At 36.9% G+C, this 19,114-nt stretch overlaps 1 protein-coding gene across 2 annotated transcripts in view; it reads left to right on the top strand.

The window, feature by feature from the left end:
• The window catches only part of Satb2 (SATB homeobox 2), a 169,423-nt gene extending 152,046 nt beyond the window's left edge, over positions 1-17,377 (top strand). For both annotated transcript variants that reach the window (XM_076866187.2, XM_076866186.2), the window contains exon 10: positions 16,916-17,377. In XM_076866187.2, the coding sequence (XP_076722302.1) occupies positions 16,916-17,377 (462 nt within the window). The remainder of the gene's footprint in view (positions 1-16,915) is intronic.
• The last annotated feature ends 1,737 nt before the right edge of the window (positions 17,378-19,114 follow it).

The following is a 19,114-nucleotide window of genomic DNA, read 5'->3' on the forward strand; positions in this document are numbered from 1 at the left end:
AGTTGAGAGTCTCCACTTGTGACCATTATTCTGTTCTTGAAAGGAAATAGGTGCTGGGTTTTATGTTTTCTTTTTTTTTTTTCTCTCTCCTATCCTCACGTTTCCCTTCTGCCCCTTTCTCATGTTTTGAATTAAAATCTAAAGACAGACTGGAAGGGTGTATATATAACTGCACGAAGGATGTGGTAAATCACTACCGGGGTTTATGATCTCTCAGACACGGTGGTGTCAGAGACCAAAGACCAAAGGCGAATCCCCAGTTTCCAGTGGAGTTCCTTGAGAGCCTTCATCCTTGTAGCCTATCGTGGATAATAGCGTATCATGGATAATTACATTTTTACAAACAGTAGAGAAAATCATTTTGACACACACACAGTATTTTTCCAGCCAGACCAGCTTTTCAATCTTTTACAGCTTTCATGCATTAAAGCTCATGTTTTCTTTGTTTATTTTTAAAATTCTATCATTAATAATAGGTTTGTTCTGTGGTCAGCCTCCAGATAGAAGATACTGAGGAAGACCCCTTTTTTCCTGTTGCCCCAAGTCAAACATTTGATACCTTTTACTTTGTAGAATTTATGCTATTCATGTTTCTGATTAAGAAAGTTATGGCAACCAAATTTTCATGGAGATTTTTAAGAGCTTTGGTCATTTTTCAGCTTATTACTATATATAATAGAATGAATTATGTTTAGTGGCAAGTCACTGAAAATGAAGTGTGTGTGTTGGGAGGGGGGAGTCAGGAGAAATACTGTCATTGATTTCTTTGTCACTACCATTCAATGAAACGAATCTGGACTGGCTGAACCTAAAAATGGCCGTCTCAACTAACCACTCACCTGCATCAAAGTTCTAGGCAACAGAAGAAAACCAAGGACAGTGCTCGCCTTTCTTAACCCTTTCTGATCAAATGCAGTGTTTCATTTTGAAAATGAAACTGACTCCCCTGAGGCCTTTGAAACTTTAATAATACACAATAAATAAAATCATATCTAATAACTCAATGGTTTCATGTGGCACCATCATCTTCTAGATGTACTGCAACTGCGGAAACATAAATATTTGCAGCCTTCGAAAGCCCAGTTTCTATTTGCTAAATAAACTTGGCTGGCTTTAAATTCCTCTGTGTATGGTCATTAATACAATCCACTTTGACAGCATTTAATTAAAGTGCTTTTCTCTATTAAATTCATTAAAAGTTCTCCCCCCACTCCACATTGTATGACTGCTGCCCAGATGCTGAGCAGCAGGGACCTATAAGCCTTTCTCTAAAGGACTTCTCATTTCTCTTTGTAAAGTGTTTATTATACTCCATTTAGAAACTGTTAAATGTGACTTAGAAAGAAAGTCCGGTTCCAGGACACGTTCTCTATCCCTTCTTCAATCCCTGAAAAAGCAAATGTTAGTTTAACTTGTCTGAATAAGCATTTCTTATGTGCATATTTTTCTCCTACTCTGTCAACACTACCCGGCATTTAAACTGAAGGGTAATGAAGATATGATTTCCATGTCAGGATTGGGGAATTTGCATTAGTTCTAAACAGGTACTTGGCTTGAATACATTTGCCTGCAGATTGAGGGAGAGTGAGCGCAACGGTCAAGTATTAATAGATTATTGACAGTTTAATGTCTTGGCACCTACTTAGTCCATGAAGTATAATAATCAGGAAGCTGTCTGATATGAAAGCAGTCAATAGCATTTTCAATCAAAACCTTTCAGTTAATTGCTGGTTGACCTTAGAGATTTCCTTTAGGCAATACCACTCTTAGTTTAGACCGATAGGACTGTATTGATTTGTAAAGAGTTTATTCAGAGATGATTATTTAATGCCCATTGCTCCAGTACATGTGGTAAATTTTGCCTTTTCTGTGTCTGTCATATGAATTGCCTTTTTGGCGGTGCTTGTCGCAAATATTCTCTTTACCAGCTCTACTTTAAAAATATTTCATTAAATCTGTTCTCTTCTCAGAAATAGAAAGTTGGGATTCTTGAAGGCACACATGATCAAGTGTTTTAATATGATAATAGAGTTTTGATAGAATTCTCTGCTCAGTCTGGAATTATAATTCCAACAGAGGACCTGACAAAGCTAGAAACTATGCTCTCTAGAATGGTAATTATATAATACCTTAGAAGCACTGTACCTTAAAACAAAAATGTTCTTTAATGCCAAAATGTTTTTTGATCTAAGTATAAGCAAGATGGATTATATTTGGTTTCTAGAGTTTCTGTGCTTAACATCCATGATTTATTTAGTTTTAGTTGAATATTTTTAAAAAACAGATTTTGATAAAATATAAATAAGCTACAAAGGCAGGCAAGATGCAGTAGAAATAGTTTATGGCTCGAAATCTAAACCATTTGCTTCGCTTACTTTGAAATGTGTCATGTTAGAGCAATAGAGGTTGAATCAAAGTAAGAGCAACAAATATATACTTTGAATTAATTTTGATACTTTCTTTGTTGGTTCTTCACACAGGTTAACTTTATTCATTCTACTCCAAAGAAAATAATTTTGGCACTTAATATTTGTTTTGGACAAGACACTCAGGGTTTTGTACATAGACAACATCCTTTCATATTTTACTCAGTCAAAAGCCAGTACCATCTTGAGATTTTATTGTGATCCGTATAATCCAGTTTTAAAAAGTACTTCTAGCTTCTATAAATTATGTTTCAGTTTAATTCTTTGTCTTATATGGATTCTCCAATTTTTATTTGTTGTTTTGCTTCCAGCAGATTTTCTTGTCATAGAAAGTGCTGCAGACCTTTGGAGTTCTAGTGATAGTAGAAATAGTTGGAGAGAGGGAAAATGAAGCAAAAGGATAGATATGTCAATTTTCATCTTTCAGAGCAGTGATGCCATATATGTTTATCTTTTCAGTATAAGTAATTTTCAATTAGGTAATTTTTTTGAAATTAGAGAACTTCATGAATCACTGTATGAGATTATTAGCCTATGTAAACTGTACAAGTGCCTATAATAAATAACTATAAAGTAAGTGTAATTCCATTTTTCCCAGGAATAAGTATACTTTTTTAATGAGTGCCCATGTGGACTTGCTACCTTCCCTCCTTAGAGCTATTTAGATGAGTTCTAAATTGTCAGAAAACTTTCAGTTTTCCTAATATGACTATTGCCAGTACAAAAGAATTATGGACATTTAAGAAGTTTTGAGTTTCAGTTGTTTATTTGAAGCACGGTGCCTTGACACTGTGGAGAGAGGAACGAGAATAGACGACCATGATATAACATATAAAGACAGAAAACCTCAAAGGGTTATGCAGATCCCAAACCTGGCCAGTTGGAGGACCCAGGAGACTGCCAAGAAATAGTGCTGTTAAGGATCACTTACCAAATTTGCCATTAGAGGAACTTTCCAGAAAGGGGGACAGCAGAACAGTGGCGCAAAGGTGGGGATGTGAACCACGTGAATGTGGTTGGTGCACAACCTGCAAGGCCAGGAACAAGGAACAAGATGGGACAGAAGCACAAGCTGCTGCCAGGTTCAGAGTATCCTAGGACACCCAAGAAACCCTGTCCCGTCTGAAGGCTACGTTAGGCTTTATCAAGATCCTCCGTTGGCTATGGCAGGGAGGACTTCTGGGAGAAGTCATGGTAATTCAGGCGAGAGATTATGAGGGTCTGAATTATAGCAGTACGGAGAGGGGAATATTTATTCAAAAACTGCCTAAAAAGAATCATCATCAGTACATGGGATTGACTAGATGTGGAGTTTAAGAAGCAGCCGTCGGTGAGATCTCTATGATCTTGACTGAGGCAACCTGAAGGGGTTAGTCTGGAACACCAGTTGAGAGCATTAATGGTTAATGCCCTGCTAATGTCATTTCTAAGTATGTTTGTTTTGTACTGAGTTCTCAGCTATTAAATTAAATCTACCCCTAAGCAAATTCACATTTGAAAGTATAATGACTTGACAGTTCCAGCTTTTGAGGACGACCTACCCAGAGTGAGCAAATATGTTCCGAAAAGCCAAGGCAATGTGGCCTGAGACAAAATTGGACTTGCTCTGTGGCTCTGAGGAGATAAGGATGCTGAGTAACTGATCTTGTGGGAATATTTTGGTCATCTGCAGTTTCAATACTGGAATCTTTCTTGTGGGAAAAGGAATTGCCAGTCTAGTTACTTTGCTCCGGGGAATCAAGAACTGAGGTTTCTCCTCCCAGTGATCAGCCATCGATTGCACCCTGAGAGAAGAAAACTCATTTTCTTGAGGGATTCATGTGTTTGGCTATTTCAACTTTCCATGTCTCCCCAGGTGTGCCTGACACAAAATGTAGAATCAAAGAACCTCCCCTTACCCTGTTTTAGGAAGATCATTAATGTGGAAAATGTAAAATCAGCATCCCTGTAACTAATGACAAGTGGTTTAGAATTGAAAAGAATACTCTAGAATTGAGAGCCTGTTAATTTTTGGTAACTAATATATCATTTCATTTTTCCATTTCTGTTTTTTTGGGGAGGGGTGTACCCGGGATTGAACTAAGGGGCACTCGATCACTAAGCCACATCCCAGCCCTATTCTGTATTTTATTTAGAGACAGAGTTTCACTGAGTTGCTTAGGGCCTCACTTTTGCTGAGGCTGGCTTTGAACTTGTGACCATCATGTCTCAGCTTCTGGAGTTGCTGGGATTCCAGGCATGGGCCACTGTGCCCAGCTCCATTTCTTTTTCTCTTGAACGAAAACAATACCAAGGAGGCCAGTCTCTGATAAAATTAAATGATGTGGAAAATTAAAGAGTATGTTTGATAAAGCCTCATTTGACACCTTTTAAGCATTAAGCCACAAGGAATCTCTGCTGTCATTCCCTGGAACCCAATGACCACTGCCTTATGGGCTGAGGAAAAACTCTTCTTTGATCATTTGACTTTGTTTACCCAGTTCAGACTTCAGGGTATAATAAACTGTAATCTGTCAGTGGTGTGGTAATGCCAGATATTTTGTCTTTTACCAGAGTAGCTGATTATAAAATACTGCTTAAGATTTGCTTTCTATAAAAGGAATATTTGTACTTTTATGTGTTTGATTCACACAGTGCAGTTTTCTGAAGTCCTGTTATTAAGTGGTTACATCCAGAAAGCAAAAACTATGCTGAGGTAGTATTTTATTGGTGAACATCTAATATTTTCACTAACTATAATTGTCAAATTGTTCTGACTTCTGAGTTCCTGAACTGTTAAAAATATACAGGAAATGTGGCCGATTATGGGATTCTGAAGAGACTGACGTGAGGCTTCAGACACATGGGTTACCTTTTTTCCCCCACGTTTTCATTCAAATAAAGAATCCAATCCAAATACCCTTTCTCCTTAAATAATTCAAAGTATATCCTTTAAGAAGCTGGAAAACAACATCATTGTGATGTCACTGGTGCCATCATCGTTTTCTTGATTTAAAAAAAATCAAAATTTCAGAGTTCACAAATCATGTATCACTAGCATTGATTGGGTTCACATTTTTATTTCAAGTGAGAATTATTCAGCCAACAAAATTAACTGTTCAAGAATTTTAATGAGTCATTCTTATCATGAACCTTTTGCACATCTTTCATGCTTGGTCTTTTGCCATTGATGAGCTATTATGAATCTCCAGGTTAGTTCTTTTAATACCATTTTGAATTCCTAGGACCCAAGTCATTTTAAACTTTTGTGCTCCTCATTTAGTTACCCTGTTTATCTTTAACTATTTAAGAGCCTCTTCTCTTATTCAGGCTAGTGCCAAAGCCACTCTTTTCCTGAATTAGTCCAATACACCAAGTCCTATATTCATTTAAAAGTCAGACTCACAGAGGTAACCATCAGCCCTGTCATTTCCATTCGACTCTTTGCTCATTTTAACACAAATATAAAATCTCTAGAAGACACTTCAGTATTACCTGTGTTTCGAATATGACCTTCAAACAACAGGCCTTGTCTGTGAATATTTAGGTTAAGTTTTGTGTTCTGGGAAGATAATGGTATAGTCTGGAGGAGGTATGTGGGAACAGGCAGAATGTGAAAGCTCATGGATGGAAGGCAAGGGAGATTGGAGAGGGTGGAACAGGGAGTGGTTTCTCCCAGGCATAAGGATGCATGCGTGCTTATGAGACTCTCTTCCTGAAACCTCTCGTGGATTCTGTTTTTCATGTGTGTGAAATGGTTTTGGATGCATTTGCCCTAAATAACAAGGGTAAAATTGTTATTAGGTTCAGTATGCACCCATGCTCCATGGAAAGAGGACTGTTGTCTGTGCCCTCTTGGTGTCTGTTTGATTAAGGTTTGGATACTCATCCCAGCCCTGCTAATTATCAGTTCACCTCGTTATAGCAGAGGAGTAGCCAACTCACCCCCCTCGTTAGTGTTGAAGGATTTTGACCCTCACAATAATCAGGTTAATGACTGCAGCACTTTTTGTTTTTTATCCCAGAGTATACCAAAGTGGTTGGTATAGTTGTTCTCAATTTATTACTGAAGAGGAAATGATATATGCCAAAGGCTGTTTCAAGATCCATGCTTCCTCCAACACCCTAGTTCATTTTAACAGATCATTGTGTCACAGTGTTGTTATGCTTTTATCTTTGACCAGAGTGTTTATTTTGAGAAGCAATTATTAAACTGCATTAAAAACATACACAGTCTTGCAGTAGTATCTTGGTTTCAGTATTAAAGGAAACACAGACTAAGGCTGGATGAAATTGAACACATATTTCCATGTTAGACTTCCTACCATTTTGCTTGTTTGTATTGATTTCTTTTGACATGGTCTTCTTTTATTGAGCACCACTTTTTCCCCCCTTTATCCTTTCTTTCTCTTTTAAAATCCCCTTCCTATAGTGATATGTGCTAAAAGCAATTGTAAAAGGAAACCAACTTATATTAAACCTGCCTGGAGTCAAAATGTAATCTAACACCTGTAGTCTGCAATTTGTCATCACTTCATGGATACCTTTTTTTTTTTTTTTTTTTTAATAACAGATTTCCTGAGTTTTGACCTTAGGATACTGTACAATCCCAAAAAAGCAACAAGACTAAACCATAGTTTTTAATAAGTCTTATAATGTTAGGATGTGAAATTACAACGATAAAAAACAACTCAAGTAACATCATTTGAAGTTAGAAATAGTGCTGAGTCGTATGCCTGGGAGAATATATTTTGCCTGTGAAAATGAATGATAAAGTTAAGAGGCAAATCATAATGCATGTGTAATTTCCCCTACTCCTGTTCTCTAAGGGCTTTCTAGGTAATTTGGCTTAAGGCAGGGTGTTTCTGAATTTTACAGTAAAGTGCCTGGTTATCTTTAGGAGGAGGCAGGGCTATGTGTGATTCACATAGTAATGAGAGTCTTCAACTGTTCTGATCTCAAGACCACTTTATACTGTTACTATTGACCATCCCAAGATTTTGTTTTATATGTATATATGTATCACTATTACCGTGTTAGAAATTCTTAGAAATTTAAAAACTGTTTACTAATTTAAAAATAATTATAGATAATATGCATACATTGAGTGATTTATTTTTCTGAAAATATAACTATAATTCTAAAACAAATGGAAGAGTACCAGTGTTTTATATGTTTTTTGCAAATATTGTACTGTATTTTAATGAGAGGCAACTGAATCCTCATAATTGCTTCTGCATTTAATTTAATATGTGGTTTTGGTTGAAGTCAATGAAGAAAATCAAGCCTCAGACAAACATGTAATTAGAAAAGGAAGAAATATTTTAATAGCCTTTCTAGATAATTACAAAATTCTTCTTTGATAACTATAGAAAAACTTTATAAGTGGCAATTCCTTGAAGGTTAGTTGCAAAGTGGAATTGAATCTGCAACCATATTGAACATTTCATACTTTCCTACTCTGTTAGTGTATTCATTGGTTTATCTTGTACTTTGAATGGATCTTTTACTGATTCATGACTTTGCAACATCATGTATTGATCACTTGGAAAATGTTAGTTTGCTCTTTTATGCAGATCTTACAAATATTGATACATTTCATTGTATAACATCTTTAAAAAGAAAATTAAAAACATTTTGTTAAATCACCAGTATTATCAGAGAAATCTTGATGTATTGGGAAGCTATTAGGCTTATGGTGACAGTTATAAGTTTTCCAAGTTTCTAATTTTTTTCTTGAAAGGTCAAATTTTATCACTGGCAAACAATACTATAAGATATATTTTTTTTCTTGAAATGACAGGCTTACTTTGCTTTTAAGAAAAAGTCTGCTAAATACCCAAGTCTGAATACCATTTTTGTTAGTTGTTCTTTTAGATGAAAATGGTATTCCATGATAAAGGTGACTGCTTATCCTGCCACTCAAACAACTGCAACCCAGACATTCTTCTTAGAGAATGAGTGCTTTGTCAAGACAATCATATTGCTTGGGTATGGTTCAAAGTGCTTTATGTGAATGTCTCATTTCCTCACACCGTGAGTATTAAACAGGTATATACTCCAGGGTTGAAATTTAATATACTTAATACAATTTTACTGCTGTATTGGGGATATTCTTACATGAAAGTAGCATCATTGTTGCCATGAACTTGCAGGAATGAACCCAACAGCTACTGTTACCATTTGATGCCACTGCCTTGATTGCTGCTGGCCAGTTTTCCACCATTATTTTGTACCATGCATGCAAATTTCAGCATCATCAAAAAGGTGAATAACATCTTAGTTTTACTATGAAAATATGAGGTATAGGGATTCTCCCAGGGGTCTGCAGACCATGTTTTGAGAACTGCTAATAATGAATGTCTTCCCACAGGGATGCCATATTGTATGTATAGAAGGTGTCACCTTGAGTGGGATTATGACCTTGAAGTTCAGTTCCATGTGATACATGCTTCAGTGGTAACTTCCATGTGCTAGGTGCCATGTTAAGAACAAAGATATATATAGTGTATGAGTGAGAGAAATAAGAGAAATCTAGTATATGAGTATGTGAGTAAGAGAAATAAGAAAAATCATTACTAGACATGCCTATTTGTAGACCTGTAGATCTTTTAGGTTAAATTACAGATTTTTAAAATTTGTTGCTATTTTTTTTATTATAAGTATATTAATAGAAAAATGCATTAATTTTGTCCCCGAATTACTGCTGGTTCTTAAACCCTCCTCACATTTTTAAAATGACAATTACAACTTATTGAAACTTTACTTATGATAGAAATTCTACTAAGTACTTAGCATATATTATCTCACCTAATCCTCTTAATGCTACAGGGAAGATTTTATAGATGAAGAAACGCTGGCTCAGAGTAACTTGCTGAGAGACACAAGTCTACTAAGCAGTTGTGGTTGGGGAATTCAAAACCATAAGTTTGTAACCCTAAAACTTGTGCTTATCACTTCTATATACTGTTATATATGGTTTATGTAATGCCATAACATTTTTTATTTTAACATACAAATGAAAAAAAAAGTATATCCCCACCCTTAATATACACTAGAGTTATCATTATAGCTAGTGATAACTATTTTTACCTATCAGATGTAGTTTTACTAAAAAGGAATAATATCAAGCAAAATAAAAAATAATTGTGTTGAACAGGCATAGTAGCTGGTCTGAAAGTAAAGAAAAAAGAACGTGGAATGAGTTTAGTGCTGCAGAACAAGACATACAGAGCCCTCCCTGGGTACCAGCACATAACTCATAGCCCAATTGGTGAGACACATACATCATCATTACATTAATATTTATGTTAGTTATTAATCATTAATATTAGGTTTTCCCTGCTGAAGTCAGGGCCAAAATTAATGGTCTCTAATGCTGCTGATTTTGGAAAAAATAATATTTAGAAGGTAGAGCTAAACTGTTAAAACTTGAATTATATTTTATATCTAGTAAACTGTTTAAGTAACGGCATATACTTATCGAATTAGCAAGTTCTAATTGAGTTACTCACAAGAACTCTCAACCAATTGTTCTCATCACTGTCAAATGTATTTTTTTCTTGGAACTTTAAGTAGAAGAATGTTTTTCTTCTTTGAACCAATTATTTTATATTTTGTTGTCATAGATGAGGTGAAATGAAACAAATCAAAGTCATTCTGATATCAATGCAAAATAAATGCAGACAAAAATCGTCTGTGATCTCCTCTGCTATTGCTGTGCTTATCCTTCAGGCCCAGACACTGTGGGTGAAATTTTCTCCTGTGGGTGAAATTTTCTCCTCTTGTCATGGAGAGGCATGTGTGGTTACCTGGGAAACAGTTTTAACCTGTTCCAGCATTGGATCCACCACCCTATACAGTCACCTCCTTAATAATTTCTCATTTTCTCTATATAAAAAAGACCACAAAGTCTTGGCTTATTATAAGTAATCCCGTTCACCCCATAATGATACAGTGAATTATATACTTTCCTAAACTTAATCATTCAAGATCTTACTTCCTTCCCTGCAGGCAAGAACCATTATATTTTACACATGGCTCCCAGCTGGTTTTCATTGAGGCCTTCAAAATGTATTTGAACGCTGAGAGCTTTAAGAAGAGCTGCTTTATCTTTCTTAGTCAGCTTTTGTCACGGTACCATGAGGTCCTTTTGTTTTCAAAATTTTCAGTTTTGAAGGCAGAGAAACAACATGTGTCTATATTATAATTGTGCTTTGTGACTGGTCAGAGGGAGCTTTCTGGGTTTTATTTTGAAGTTGATGTCCCCTGAATATATTTACAGCTTCTTTTCCTGCATTGCTATTTTCATGTCCATTTATGTACACATGTGTCATATTTCAGCCCAAAGAGATTGCAGTAAATAAATAAAAAGGAACTTACTAGGCTTTAAGCTTTCTATTTGTTTGTGTCCCATAACTTAGTTGTCAACCCTTCATTGTTGGGTACATTAATAGGTTCCATTATTGTAGATATTCCATGAAGACTTGATAAGTAGATACATTGCTTTTTTTTTTCTGATTGTTTTCAACATAACTCCCTTTCAATATGATAAGCAGCACGGATGAAGAAGGCATCCATCAGTTAAATGTAAATTAGCCATTCCTTTGAGAATAGTAGAATCAGTGCACACTTCTGGTTGTGATAATGTTGCTATTTGTGATACATTGGTGAAAATCTGGTAATGTATTACCAGCTGGGTTTTTCTTACTTCGAATGTGGATGTATGAATATTCCCCTTCTCTCTAATAATAGTAGCAGTTTCCAATTCCCAATCTTTTTGGCTAGGTTACAGTTCGTCGTGAGTCTTTGCATCACCCTGATGGTAGCTTGTCAATGCCCCATGTACTACGCCCTGGCTACCTATCAGTTGTCATTTCTCTCTAGCACAGATTGTCCAGCAGTGCTTGTGATAATGGAAATACCCTGTCTCTGTGCCATTCTCCATGATAGTGCAGAAGTGACACCACAGAACTCTAGAAATGTGGCTGATGTGACTGAGGAGCTGAGGTTTTTCTTTTTTAGCTTTAATTAATTTAAATAAAAATAGTTGTGTGTGGCCAGTGGCCACTGTCTTGGGCAGCACCAATCCTATAAGCTGACTTTTTATTGCTTTTCAAATGTGTCACATATATTCTTGTCTTTCAGCCTTTAATCTAGAGTGTTCTTCTTGGCTTGTCCCTCACTTCCTCCAGGCCTCTGCTCCAGTGCTGCCTCCTTGGGGAGCCTTCCTGGAGTCACCTGATCTAAAATCCCTTTCCCTCCCCACAGTGGTCCTCCTACACATTGCTGTATTATTGCTCAGGTAGTATTTATTACTAGAGTATCAGGCAGTAATAAACACTTTGTGGTCTGTCTACTCTGGAGACTTTTTTCAACTTTTCTCTTTCTAATCTTGCTCATAGAAGGCAGGAAAACATACTGTTTAAAGCATGGACTTTAAAATCAGCTGCTTTAAAAACCCAGTTCTGCTACTTATAAGCTATGTATCTCAAACAAATTTGGAACTCCAGTTTTCCCATTATAAATTGAGGATAAAAATATCTACCTCCAGGATTACTGTGAAATAAAATAACATAAAATCGAAATAGCAATTTAGGCCAGCGTTAGACTCATAGTAAGATTTCACTACTATTATTGTTGTTTTGGAAGCTCCTTAGATAGTTCACTGCTGTGAACTCTAATTGTCATATTGAAAATCAAACAGAAGCTATGAAAAGGGAAGAGGTTTTTAAATAAAGCTTCCAGGATTCATTTTGCAGGCATTATCAGAAATGAGTTTGTGGACTAGATTAATTTGAGTTCAACTATTATAGACAAAAATTCAAACCAAAATAAACCTGGGATGAGTTGATGGTCTTTGGTATGTACAAAGATCAAGAGTAAAAAGGAATGGATAGTTATGTTTACAAAATGATGCCTTTCATTATTTGGGAAAATCATAGGAGGAGAGGTGTTGTACCTTAGAAACAGGGAAGGGTCAACTACTAGGTCTATTCAGCATTTTTTTATTGAGATATGGTATAATTTACATACAGGAAAATGCATAGATCTTAAGCTCAATAATCTTTTAGACACATGTACATCCTTTCAGTCAACATCCAAGTCAATATAGAGAATGTTTTCTGCATCCCTGCAGGCTATCTCCCATCCCTTCACTCAGTAGAATTCATAGGTAAACATTATACTAACATTTGTCATTGTAGGTTTTTCCTATTTTTTCCTGTACTTGCATATTTTCTAGGTTTTTTTCTCATTCTTGACTTTCACATAAGTGGAATAATATAGTCTTCCTCCTCTCATCTGACTTCTTTCGCTCAACAATAAAGCTGTGTTAGTTACCCACATTGGTGCATATAGCATTATGTTTCACACTGCTCTGTGAGTTTGCCACAATTTATCAAATCTATTGGTAGATATTTCTGTTGCTTCCAGTTTGGGGATTTTGTGACTAAAACTGTTATAAACATATTTTTAGGAGGACAAAGCACTCATTTCTGTTTTTACGCAGTGTATGTGCATTTAGCTTTAGTGGGTGCTACCAATAGGCCATTTTCCCCTCTCCACAGGGCCTGTTTTGAAAAAGGGGAACAGGATGAAACTGGAAAGTCTATAGATTTGGACAGTTTTATATGAGGAGTTGGGATGATGTTCAGCTAAATCCCCAAATTACTACAACCTGAGTGTGTGCAGAAATAGTTGTAGAAGAGGATGTCTCTTCTCAAGTCAGCAGGGCATTCTCTATCTTGGTTGAAGTAATTGTGAATTCAGTGACTTAAACAATTAACTCTCCAGAAATATATCTCTGCACTGTCAAATGAGTGTAGGAACAGGACAGTTAATATGTCCATTCATGAGGAATCAATGACACAACCCTCCAAGCACTTGCTAGGAACACAGACCAGACTTGATTCATTCAAATTAACTAAGTGGGAATTGGGAACATGCTCTGGGAAATTCAGACGGAAAAACTAGGTTTCAGTTAAGCAGGAGTTCAGAAACCTGTCTTGTGAAGAAGAGCTAAAAGAATTGATATTATTTAGTCAAAGATGTGTGAAAAAGAAGAAAAGTTGGCTGGATTTTACCCTTTTCCTGGGAGTTTTAGGAGAGTGGCTGGAGCCATTTCCTCCCCAGAGAAGACGTCTTGTAGGCATTAAGCTCGACTCCTGGACTCCATTTTGGCACAAAGTACTTACTCCACTCAAAGAAAGCACTACATGATGTTAAGAAGATTCTTAGCAATTGACTAGAGAGGACATTACACAGTGCTTTTGTTAGGAATTATTGTCTAAAGACAATCATTCTCTGCCTGGAGTAATTAGAACATTTTGGAGGAATGAAGATAGTCAGGACAGATAACTTTGGGAATCATTTCATCTTGGATATTATGTATATTGTGGTTAAAAGGGAGTTACAGCCAAAGAAAAGTGGCAGCATAAGAGAAAAAGCTCCACTCCGGCTTTTGGGTGACTCACAAGGCAGTTTCACTTCAGAGATGCCCATTTGGTCATTTTATATTTTGACTGCTTTTCCTTTTCTGTTAGAAGGTGCTAGAATTATCACATAATCACCTTCACGTAGATAGTGTCATGTCGCCCAAATCACTATTCTATGCTGCCTGACCAGAAACTACATTTTTACTTCTTAGAGAATCTCTCTTGATGTTATTTCTCTTAAGAAACATCTTCCTAGTCCTCCAGTGTCCTCTGGAAACCCACTTTCTCAGGCGGACATCTCCCTATGCTTATGATTTCCAAATCAGAGGATTCTCCGGAAATGATGTATGTTTCCAGCTAATTCAAATAACACCTTCATGAAAAACTATAGGATTAAATTCTGATTAATCCATGTAAAGTTTTTAGAATTGCATGGCCCAGAATAGGAATTCAGCAAGTGGTAGCTATTATACTTGTTCTTTCTCTATTTCATATTTCACTTTTTCTGTGCATATGTATTTCTATGCTCAGTTCTAAGAAGTCAGGAGGAGGAGGAGGAGTGCAATTGATTGGGCCTAAGGAGAAGAACAAATGCTATCATGCAGAAAGATTATAGTAACTTCAAAGTATAGTTTTGGAAAATCTCTTTAAATCTAACCAATGCACAACGGAAAACCCCTAAAGAACCAATCTAATTATTCAATTAAATGGAACCGTTATGCTGACTTTTACTACAGAAGGCAAGCATAATTTAGAAAATGGGGCATTTTAATTCTCTTTTGTTTTCCAATTAACGCAATTGCTCTAATAGGGAGTACTTGTGCTAGAATATATGTTTTTCGAGCATGTATTCTGTACCTAATGCCAGTTTCTCTTTGTTTCTCACCAAAAATGACAATCCTCACCTGCAGCCACAGAGGTTATTTAGTGCATTGCTCATGTCGCCCACATCACGGCTTCAGAGCAAATACCTTCCTGCTGTCAAAGTCAACATGAGCAGGGCAAGCCCACACGCAGCTCCACTTTCCCTAGCGGGGATAATTAGGATGTTGAAGTAACGGGTCTCACTTTTTTGCTGATGCCAGCTTACCACAACAGACCACATGAGTTTACTCTTAGTTGAAAGTGGTAAAGAAAATGCTAAGAACACTGATTTTAATTGGTCAACATTATTTGGACGTTAGTGCCACCATTTTACAGCCCTGTGTTTCAGACTTATTTCTGCCACCAGCCATCAGCTTTCATTAGGACAGATATTCTCATTCTGCTTTTGATTATTATTTGAAGAAGATTATTTGAACCAATTGAAACCTTTTCTCTTGTTACTTTTTCTCTTGTTATTTCATCTAATATTTACTAAATCTTCTGTAAAAGGCTAACATTTTCACTTGATGGGGAAGTAATTTTTCACCATAGACCTCTGAGACTGGGATAAATGTCAGAGGTTCCCCCCCCCACACACACTGCTTGCTTTGATGTTGGTGCTTCTTAGGAAAAGAAAAAAAAAGTTGGGTCACATGAGTAGTGCCTGATGGTGGGTAGGGATGTTGGTGGATGATGCTATAATTGAATTTTTAACTAGACATGTTTTCTTCACTGATTGGACTGATTTGCCCTGAACTCTGGAAAATGTTTAATTGTGGGTGTAGTATGAAAAAAATATTGCATAAAATATGAGAGTCTGGTAAAAGGAGAAATGTGTTTTTCAAAGGTTAGACTCACTATTCTAAAAGGTCTGAGCATAGAGAGTGTGGCAGTTGCCTCTGGAGGTGACCTCACACAGTTTACTAGGTACAGTCATGGTAGCCTTCTACTTATATGATGTGCTGGAGTTGTTAAGGTGTGTGCAATGCCGAGGTTCCTCACCTGATGTCATGTTCCCTCTCCACGAAGTCCCTGTCACAGACCTGTGGTGAGAGGTCTGGTGGTCTCCCCATATCCCTCTCTTTCTTTAGTCAGACTGAAGGAGTTAATAAATTAATATTAGAATGGGAAATTTTTTCACATAGAGAAACCTTTCACATAGAGAAACAGTGGTGAAGCAGTAATGGTGAAGATCAAGAGTAAACTTACCTGGGTAGAATCTTTTTACATGAATGAGGAATAGGTAGAAATGATAAATTATTTAAATTGTGAAAACTAGAAAAGTGACTTTGAAATTGTATGTATATTGTTTAAGGATCAAAGTCAAGACTAAAAGAAAATAGTTATTCCTGATTGTACAAAGGATTCATTTCTCTAGTTCAAGTCCCAACTATTTCTAACACTTGAAGAATAATTATGAGTCTGTTGGTGCTTGCGATTATGATCTACTGGTAAACTATGATCAGAGGCCAAATTCAGCCTTATTGGAACACACCCATGCTTGCTTACTTAGATTGGAAAGAGTTGATGAACTGTGTAAGATATTGTGTAGTCCTGCAAAGTCAACAATATTTACTCTCTGGCCCTTTACTGAAAAAATTTGCCTATCCCTAATTTAAGAACACTGTTGCTTATATCCATTGTGCCATTCAATACAAAAAATCAATACTTACAACATTCCTGGGAGTCAGTTTCTTATCCTTCCTTTATAAATGATGGAATTGAAGTCCACAGATGTGACTTACCCAAGGACACCCAGCTAAGTAGAAAAGTCTAGACTTGAGCCTCTGGGATCTTATTGTAGAGCACAGTTTTCCTCCATGTCCAGTCTTTGTCATTAGCTTCCAGAGAGGTGGCATCTCTTGGTGTGGTTAAAGGTAGGGACGACTCTGAAGCCAGGTTGCTTGAATTTAGATGACCTTGGGCAGCAAATGACTTATAGATTCTTTGTGCCTCAGAATTTAAATGCTGGCAGACATGACTAGAGTTGAGCCCTTGTCCTATAGATGAGATCCTACCGATCTCCAGACGTTGTTTAGGTGTTCCAAAATTTGACTTTACAAATGACTGCAGCCTAAGTAGATTTCTAGATTGCACGTTTTTTTTTTTTTTTGTTTGTTTTTTTTTGTTTTTTTTTTGCAGCGGGCTGGTGACTTTTGAAAGGTAAAATCATGAGTCAAATATTCGTTTTTACCCCCTTTTATTTATCAGGTCCTTCACAGACAGCAGTCACAGCCGACCAAGGAGAGTTCCCCTCCCCGAGAAGAAGCGCCTCCCCCACCTCCTCCCACCGAAGACAGCTGTGCCAAAAAGCCCAGATCCCGCACAAAGATCTCCTTAGAAGCCCTGGGGATCCTCCAAAGCTTTATTCATGATGTCGGCCTGTACCCTGACCAGGAAGCAATCCACACCCTCTCTGCCCAGCTCGATCTCCCCAAACACACCATCATCAAGTTCTTCCAGAACCAGAGGTACCACGTGAAACACCATGGGAAGCTGAAGGAGCACCTGGGCTCTGCGGTGGATGTGGCCGAGTATAAGGACGAGGAGCTGCTGACCGAGTCAGAGGAGAACGACAGCGAGGAGGGCTCCGAGGAGATGTACAAAGTGGAGGCCGAGGAGGAAGGCGCCGAGAAAAGCAAGGCTGCGCCTGCTGAGATTGACCAGAGATAATGTGAACTCCTACCAGGCAAAGCAATACCCCGGTCCAAGGATTTTCTGTTTTAGTTTCTTTTAAAAAAAAAATTTTTTTTGGCTTTATTTTATTTTTGTCTTTTTATGTCTGTTTTATTTTTCTTACTCTTTATGACATTTCTTTGTTGCACAGGATACACCGATAGACTGAATAAGTTCAGTATTTCTGAATCAGACATCGCCTTGGCAAAGACACTAAAGTGTTACACTTTTACAGTTGACTGGACCATAGTAATTGTAATCACAGGAGACTCTGCCTTCGTTATCCTTGCACTTATGGAAGAGACATCAGGCAAGTTCTAGGATGAGAAGACCTACGAAACAAATGAAGGAAGCTACAAGTGTGTGTGTATATGTATATGTATATATCTCTATATTTACATATATATATTAAAATTGCATGGGACAGAGAACTTTACAATCTGAAAGAATAGACTGTGAAATGAGTTCTTAAAGAAAAGACTTGTTTATGTATTAAAAAAACCACTTCACAGTGAGTCGCTTTGGCTTTTTGAAAACTGCGGCCTGCTCTCAGGGTGGGGTGACTATTTTTGAATTCCTATTTATTTTTTTGTGTTTGTCCCTGATTTTTTTTTATTCTATGGCTTCCTATCTGGCAGCTTAATGGGTAAAATTTTTGAGGTATGTATTTAACAAAATAAATCAACACTGCCAAAAAAGAAAAAAAAAAAAAGAAAGAAAGAAGAAAGTAAAGTGAAAAAAATCAGGGCACATTCAAACAATATAAGTCAAATTACTCAGAAAGACACAATGAACATATACAATAACTCAATAAAATGACTCGCTACGTTCCGTTATTCAGTTTGTCATCACTGTAGTAAACAGATGCATTTCTGCAGAATTCCAGATAAGTAAAGCTGAAATTAAATGCAGAGGAAACTTGTCCATTTAGTGCAGTCTTGATAGATGACATTTTTGACATTGGACAGATGGAATTCATTCTATGAGCCACATTTTGTTGTGAAATTTATTTACCTGCTTGTGGCTTCAGATCTTAAAATTATTAAGCCTGCTCATTTAAAAGTTGTTTGTTGTTGCTGTTTTGTTTTTTGTTTTTTTTTAATAGAAAAATAGTTCAATGTAATGTTAAGTTAGGAAAGAAATTGCTGCCCGGTTAAAGCGGCTCCCTCTCAAATCGATCTTTGTCCTCCCTTTCCCCAAATCATTTCTTATTTCTATTTCACTTTGAACTTCCTCTTTGTACACATTCCATCCACTTAAGCCAAACATTTTCAGTCCCTGATCTTCCAAGCCTCTGTCCCTTTCCCAGGTATTGCAGCCCTAACAAGAACCTGTTTTTGAATCATTGTGCAGCTCCAGGCCATAGAGTAAGTGAAGCGATTTCAGTAGAATCACCTACTCATCATGAACGGAAACACTGTCCCAGTTACCCACATAGCAATTACCTGACGTAAAGCAGAACTAATGCCAACTGGCTGTTTAGTGGAATGAGCATTAAAGCTGCAATCTGCTATAGTTCTCCAGCTCTCTTTCAGCTTCCATTGGAAGCACCAGTAGCGCATTACTTCCCACATACAGTAATTGCAAGAGGAGATTTCCCTTCAGGACTGGCCTAGTGAACCTGCTCTGTGCTTTCCAATGGCCACTCAACAGTCCCACGTGATTTAATTTTTTTTTTTTTTTTGAGTTGTGCTCTCATGCAACCTTGTCAAAGACCTCATGCAATATCACTTT

The sequence above is a fragment of the Callospermophilus lateralis genome, chromosome 9 (genome assembly GCF_048772815.1).
Source record: "Callospermophilus lateralis isolate mCalLat2 chromosome 9, mCalLat2.hap1, whole genome shotgun sequence".
Taxonomy (NCBI): Eukaryota; Metazoa; Chordata; class Mammalia; order Rodentia; family Sciuridae; genus Callospermophilus; species Callospermophilus lateralis.